At 46.4% G+C, this 7,500-nt stretch overlaps 1 protein-coding gene across 1 annotated transcript in view; it reads left to right on the top strand.

Moving 5' to 3' along the window:
• The first annotated feature begins 806 nt into the window (after positions 1 to 806).
• Positions 807 to 7,500, top strand: part of si:ch73-211e3.1 (mastermind-like domain-containing protein 1) — a 59,352-nt gene continuing 52,658 nt past the window's right edge. Inside the window, exon 1 of the mRNA XM_035519710.1 lies at positions 807 to 1,181. Coding sequence (XP_035375603.1) covers positions 1,134 to 1,181 — 48 coding nt within the window. The 5' untranslated portion in view covers positions 807 to 1,133. The remainder of the gene's footprint in view (positions 1,182 to 7,500) is intronic.

Here is a 7,500-nt window from a genome sequence, read left to right as displayed (position 1 = left end):
CTGCATGTGTTTGTTTTCCACATTGGGATGTTCTAATTCTTTATTAGGATGTTCTCATTTAAACATCAATTATCTCAGAATTAAATGCTTTCATGTTTACATACAAATTTTAAAAACCTCGATTTAACCTCGTTGCCCTTTCTAATCTAAGACGCATTTCATCGGAGAGAAACGCTGGTTAAAAGTGTTGCCTCAGAAGTCTGCTCAAAGCTTTTGCCTGCGGAGTAATTTCACGCAAAATAAGTCAAAACAAGACAAAAGATGCTGCTGACGTTTCAGAACTCCTCTTCCGCTAGCTCGAGCTGCGCGCTCGGCTGAGCTAGAACGATGATGGCTGTCACGGAAAGGCCTCTACGTAGCTCACTTTCCTCAAAGCGCAGCTTTGTGCGTCCCTACTGCTTTTTTTTTTATTCCAGTAACTATAAATTTAGAAATAATCACACTGATCGCTCAATAATCTGAAGCATATGGTCCTGAATAGCTGGATCTACGGTCGACAGTTGCTGCACCATTACGCACCTCGTCCTCATTGCAAACAAACAAACAAAGTCATATAACCTATTAACTATCGGTCATGTCCAGGTCTGCATACTCTGTGTTTGGCTGCGTTTGGCTGCTCGTCCTCGCTCGCTGGCTTTGATCGATACGAAGCACGGCCACTTTGCGCCGGAGAGGGTGTCCCTTTAAGAGAACGCGGGCGAGCGGAGCGACCGCGTCTCCTCCTCCGTGACACCGCGCAGAGGAGCGTCCTATCGCCGGGGTTACTCCGCCCTCGAGTCGGGAAGCCAGCGGGGGCTACCCTCGTAAGTGGCCGCGCCGTGAGAGCGCACATACAGACGTTTGAGCTGCTAGTCGCTAGCTGCTGTTCAGGCGTATGAACTTGCCCGATACTTCAGAGGAACGTCAGCTCGGCTTGTTTTTGAATCGAATGTGGGTTTTTTTTTATTTTTTGGTGATGGTCCTGTAGCTCAAGGTTCCCGCTTCCGGCAGGTGTCTGGTTTAAAGCTTCATTTTTACGACTCTTCATTTCAACTTTTCTTTTCGAAATTTATTTGTCTTTTTTATTGTGACGGTTGACACATTGAAACAAAAGTGGATTTAACAGTGGCCGCGTCGTATACCATCACTTCAAGATGCTTCTGGTGTCTCAGCGGCTAGCCTCACCTCGCATGGAGCCGATAGTAAGTTGATTAGTTTCTAATTATTGTTTAGCATCGGCTTTCCATGTGCGTCGGGAGGGGGGTATAATGGGATCCGCGTAATTCAAAAAAACTTCACAATCTTTGACTTTGTCCTTACAGTCGTTTTTGACGCACTGGGGGGCTTTAAAGTTTATGTAGAAGAAATGCGTCTACCGTTCGGTATAGTGATGTTTGAAAACTTGATCAAGAAATCGGTGGGGTTTTTAAATGCGAGCTAGATGAGGCTACGCAGCGATTAAACGGCTCGCCGGAGACGAGCTGGAACATTGCATTAAAGATTAAAGATTAACCCGCGCCGTCTCACTTACGCACGCTTTAAGTCCAACAACGCGAGGAACGTCTTAAGATTTCACATTAACGAAATGTGGGTCAAATGTTTCTATTTAAGAGCTCTCCAACCTGCACACGACGACACCGGGACGGGCTGCAGACTGTGTCGGGGGAGTCGTTCAGGGGTTTAACGAATATCTTCGCCCACTGCCCACAGCGCTGGCTGCTGGTGCTCGCTGCAGCGCAGAACGCGAGACGGCCGCGCGACTGCGAAAACCTTTTGTTTTAACGCGCGCGGCTGAGCGCGACGTAGCGAGGCAGCAACCCCGCACTGTTACCCAGCGTGTGGTCTCCTTGTCGGAATTAAATGGCATTTATCAGACGCGGGATCGGCGCTCGGCGGGGCTGCCCTCTGTAACAAAAGGCAGCCCGGAGGGGAGGGGGGGGGGGGACTCGGGTCAGCGCGTTGCTCCAGCTCGGCTGTTCCTGCGTAAATCATCCTGGAATGAGTGAAAATGCGCTGTTGCGCTGCTGGAAGAGCGCGTTGGGTGCAGCGTTTAACTGTTCGTATGGATTGCTGGGAGATAAGAGAGACAGACGGAGGATGAAATCTCATTGACACGCGGAAATGCGGGGACAGGTCTGTCAGTGTATCCAGGATTAAGACAGTCTACTAGAATACGTAATGGGATTAAAGTAGAAGGGCCCTGTGCTTTCTCCCCCCGTTCGTACGAGGGCTGCGCCTAACCTAGAAACGGTCATATTTATAAAAAAATAAAATAAAATCCTCGGTTCAATAGGCTGCTCTTTAATAAATGGGTTAGAAGTTCTTGTCTGTGCGGGCGTGCGTGCGTTTGTGTGTGGTGCCCTGTCACTCAATAATCTCAGCCAATTAAGTAAAGACAAATGCCGAGCGTCAGGCTTGCTTTGGGAGTCGCCTGACATCTCTTTGTTGTGAATTGGCCTAAGCGCGTCTCGGAAGGCGCGTACGGCGCGGCGCAGTGGGCGAAGGCTGGCGCCCCGTGTGCCATTCCCGCTCCGCCGTCACTGGAACACGTTTCAGAGGAGGGAAGGAGGACCTCTTTGACATTTGTCTAGTTTTCCAAAAGTCCCTGCGTGTCCCTGCGTTTTTAAAGCAGGCTGTAAAACCACGGTTGGGATGAAGAGTAGCGGCGGTGCAGTAAAGGGACGTGGGTGAGCGCACAGGACGGACTGTGTTGGTTAATAGAGATGTCTCGGAGGGCTGTAAGAACCAACAGCTATGTGCGTGGGATCCTGAAAATGTTTGGGGGTTTTGTAAACAGTTGTTTTCATAACTTTCCCTTTATTCCATAGTTATTTTCCTATGTGCTAATTCATGTGCGGCATGAATGAAAACCTCGTCTTAACTTGCATTAATTATTATTCATTATATATACACACACACGACCCCGCCTGCTATCCGGTTTATGGTGCTTAATGACCAGAGAAGCTGTTTCCGGTCATTAACATAAACCGACAGGCCTGATATAGACTCTGTAATCCCACTCCTCGCTATGCCTGAAAATCATGAAATCCACGTCTGCTGGCGTTTTTGTTTGATATCGCAACTGTGGGTGGGGTGAAGATGGGTGGCGACTCTTTAGAAAGCTGTTATGTAGGAGGGCTAAGGCGTAGAAAAGACTGCGTCGAACATTGTCATGTAACGCTGATTCGAGATCGGGTTTAGCTTTGGGGAGTTGATGCTGGTCCCTGATTTATATGGGTTTCATACACCCTTTTAGACGGATAACATTTATTATTATTATGATTATTTTTATTATTATTATTATTATTATAGAAAGCATTGCTTTCTGAAGCCAGTTCGAAAGGCCGAATATTGTGCTGTGGTTTTCGTGTTTCTGAGAACTACACCCACTTTAGGCTTCCCGCACCGGATCTTTGTGCCCTTTTCGATCTGAACTGATCTGCGGTCAGATTAGTCAGCGCGCTTTGAAGTCCCGCGTCAAGACGAAAACGCGCGACGGCCCTCAGATCTCGCGCACTGACACCGTAACGGGAGTGCGGCCGAGGTGGCTTGGATCCCACCTCAAAGTTGGGCTGGGACTGAAAACAACAACGCTGTGTGAAACTTTCATCTCACCGACGGTCTTCCAGGATGAGATCACTGAAGAAATGTGTGTGGAGAAAGCAGGAATTTAACTCTGAAACCGCTTCGGTTCAAAGGGCCCGCCGTCGCCGGTACAAAAGCGCAGGCTTCAAAGCTCAAGACCCCACTCGCCCTTCTGGAGTAAACAATCGTACCATCGTTTCCAGTTTGAAACCAAAAAGAAGCACGCAGTTGCCTTTCTTGATGGTGTCAGAGACTACCAGACAGTTTGTATCACCTTCAGAGGCTCCCCGTCTTCATAAAAAGATGAGAATAAGATTGTGCTGATCAGCAGTAGTGAGCCATATGGTGTATGCCTGTGAGAGAGAGAAGAAGTAATGGCAGGGGGTCGGGGCATGTTGATCGAGCGAGAGAGAGAGAGCGAGAGAGAGAGAGAGAGAGAGACTGAGAGACTGAGGGAGAGAAAGAGATTTGGCCTTGAATGTGTTAGCCAGGGCCAGCTGTTGGGTGAAAAGAGGTAGCCTTTCCTGGTCATTGTTGGATCTTTAGCCAGGGACCTCTGCAATGGACAGGAAAGACACGCATATTCTGCACAGACACACACACGCCCACACACACAGACACACACATGCACTGAAAGAAACAGCTCAGTAGACCATAAATATATGAGCCCTCAGACACCACTCTGAACAGCACTAGAAGAAGAGAGAGAGAGGAAGTGGGGGGGGGGGGATGAGGAGCTGTTAGCCCATGGAGTGAGGCACTCGCCTTTTCCTGCTATCACTCCGGATCAGCGCCGAACGTCCTGTCCCAGGGAGAAACACGAGCGAGGGAGAACCCGGAGAGAAAGAGAGAGTGCGTCAAGGCAGCTATCAGGCGAGCCCTCACCAGGAAATAACAGCGTTGCCTAGGGATGGAAAACAAACACAAGCCACACAGCAAATATCAGGTCGTGTGTTTTCCTTCGCCCGCTCTTCGGCTTCGCACGGAAACCAGGGAGCCCTGATAGAGCTGTGGCCTGAACACGGGGCTCTGCCATGAGCTGCTCTGGGGGTAACTTATCGGCAACTGACCTTTGCCTTTGATTAGCAGGGGCAAGCGCGAGAGGGCAGGAAACCGCTGCGTACACCTCGCCCTTCAGTCTGTTCTAGAACACATGCACTTTTTATGGAAAGAAAAACTCCCCTTAATGAATTAACATTGTATTTCTGAAACAAGCACCTAGGCACTATTTTATATGTGCCTACCTCTATCAGCTTGCGACGCCGAATGACAGTTTTTTTGTTTGAGAATTTAAATAAATAATAACTTGGCACCACACTGTGATTAGATGTGGATTAGACATAGATTAGCCGTGACTAGACGTAAATAAAGTGTTAAGTAAAGGCACTGAAACAGAAGCGATTCCTTTTGTTGCTGATCTGTTGCTTCTGACCATCCATCTACTGTACAGCACCATATGAGCGGAGCATCTGTTGTGCCTCGTTGCCCAAAGGGACTCTATGTATTTGTAACCTCATTCACATATTAATTTAATGGCTTATTTGCATTGGAGGCAGCTCCGAGTCAACTGCACCGTAGGAGATCTGAATCTGCTCTCCTTTTGGTGTATTGTCCTGCGATGACAAGATGGTCTAAGACCTCATGGGGAATCTGCTAGTTCTCCAGGTCTCCATGGGGCTGCAGATAGCTTGTTAGGCCTGCATGACAGCTCCAGTCTCAGGACGATTCCAACTTGCACCCTTATAAAAGAATGGCGTTTCATGAGCTCGCCAAATTGGACTAGCAAGCTGTTGGTGAGAAAACAAGGGTAGTTCTTGGTCAGGACAGACCACTGCAGTCTTTATTCCCCATACTAAAGACCCAAATATTTAGTCCCCCATGTTCAGTGAGTGGGTGCTGTAATAAGCCCTCTATTGTGTGCTTTGAGAATGGAGTGTGGTCAACAGACAGCCAAGCTTGGTATCGGTTTTGTGAATGAGACGGGAATGTGAATGGTCAGATATAAAGCAATCAAGCAAAAACAACGAATAATGGAAGTCTCTGCTCACCACACATGACATCATGACCACATTTTGTGTGTGTGTGTGTGTGTGTGTGTGTGTGTAAAAGCGAGAGAGAATTATTAAGTGATTAATGTAGAGCAAACTGCTAATTAATGACTATTCTAAACACCCTGTGCTGTGCTGTACTGTGGTTCAACTTGTCTTATAGTCACCAAGAAAAAGAATCCCGTAGTAAGTGTTCCTGAGTCACACCTCTGGCACTCACTCTCACACTCGTTTTCTCTCTCCCTCCCCCATCTCTTTCCCTCTCTCTCTCTCTCCATTGCATATGATCTGCATGGCTAATTTTAACACTACTTCTCTCGTCTCTTTTCCCTTGTTTTATGAGAAGTGTTGCATTGCGGATTTTTGTAGTGATTTCCACATACGTCGCTGTACTCATACGCATACCCACAAATGCACACACCCGCACACAAAAAATACATCTAATGATCACTGTTTCAAGCTGCTTGGCATGGGAATATAGGTGTCTTTCTGAATGGTGGTAGTATGGAAGTTTTATTTTGTTGTTGTTTTTGCTGTGGGTGAAACATAGAAAGATACTGACTTCAACTATGGGGAGGTGTGGCCTTTTGTGTGCAAAAGACTGTGGTGGTGTGTGTGTGTGTGTGTGTGTGAGAGAGAGAGAGAGAGAGAGAGAGAGAGAGAGAGAGAGAGAGAGAGAGAGAATGATGGTTGAATCAGTGACATATAATGTGTGTGAGTGTTGTCAGGACTTAGGCAAATTGCATCTGCATGCATGCAGGTGTAGATACATGTGTATTTTGGTCATTTGTTTCACTGAATATCTTCAACAACGTAGCTGTCTTTTTACTATAAAACTCTCAGATGTCCTTACTAAACTCATAACCCTAATGAATAAAAATTGGCAATACAAAACTAGAGCCAAATCAATAATTAAACACAAAATCTTCTAACATAGCTGCTTATAGGTAAGGTACAGCATACCTAAGGTAAGTTGTAATATGCAGTAACTCACACGTTTGGTCTATAAGCTTTTGCCTGAGACATTTACTGTGTGTATTCTAGTGAAGCACACAAGCTCACATTTGCACACATGCAGACAAGTCTGCTTTCATCTGTGGTCCAAAGTAGAAGTACCCAGAATTCCTGGCTCTACATAATACACTTGTTCCCAGAAGCAGTTGTCGTAGTAACCTTGGCAGCATTTCGCAAGTATGGTCCTTTTTCCACTCTTCTTCACTATGAGTGATATAAGTGGAATAGAATAAATTATTAATTTGCAGAAATGCTAGGAGAGTGTTTTTATTTATTCATACACAAAGACAGACGGCTCATCTATAACTATTCTAGGTTATAGAAATAAAAAGATGTGTGCAATTTGTTTCCCTGGACTGCAGTATCTCAGTTCAAAAACTGCATGCGTAAGACAGGGAAGGAAAGATCCATTTTCTGTTGGCGTGTGTTGTTGGCCCACCTCAGACATTGCTTTGTTGTCGTCTTGGCTGAGTGTGGTATTCTAGGTCACTCTCCTGCTTTCGGTTCCCTTGTGTCATTCATTAACTTTGTGTGTGTGTGTGGGTGTGGGTGTGGGTGTGTGCATGTGTGTGTGTTTGTATGCCTATGTTTGTGAAGTAATAAAGGACAGCTGAGCACATTAGTCTAATGTGCTGGACTTCAAAATATCCATGAAGTGTGCATGTCCATGACTACAGTGTATATACACACTTAGAAAAAAGTTTTTACATAATATCCTCACTTACTGTTACAACAGACTGCACTTCATGGACATTTTCCAGTGAACTTTCCCATTGTTCCTTAGTCATTCTCTGGCTGCACACACACACACACAGACACACACTCTCACACACTCACACACACACACTCACACACACACTCTCACACACACACT

Source organism: Electrophorus electricus, chromosome 19 (genome assembly GCF_013358815.1).
Source record: "Electrophorus electricus isolate fEleEle1 chromosome 19, fEleEle1.pri, whole genome shotgun sequence".
In the NCBI taxonomy this organism is placed as follows: domain Eukaryota; kingdom Metazoa; phylum Chordata; class Actinopteri; order Gymnotiformes; family Gymnotidae; genus Electrophorus; species Electrophorus electricus.
The sequence above is the reverse complement of the archived record's forward strand: the minus strand, read 5'-3'. Positions and strand labels throughout refer to the sequence as shown.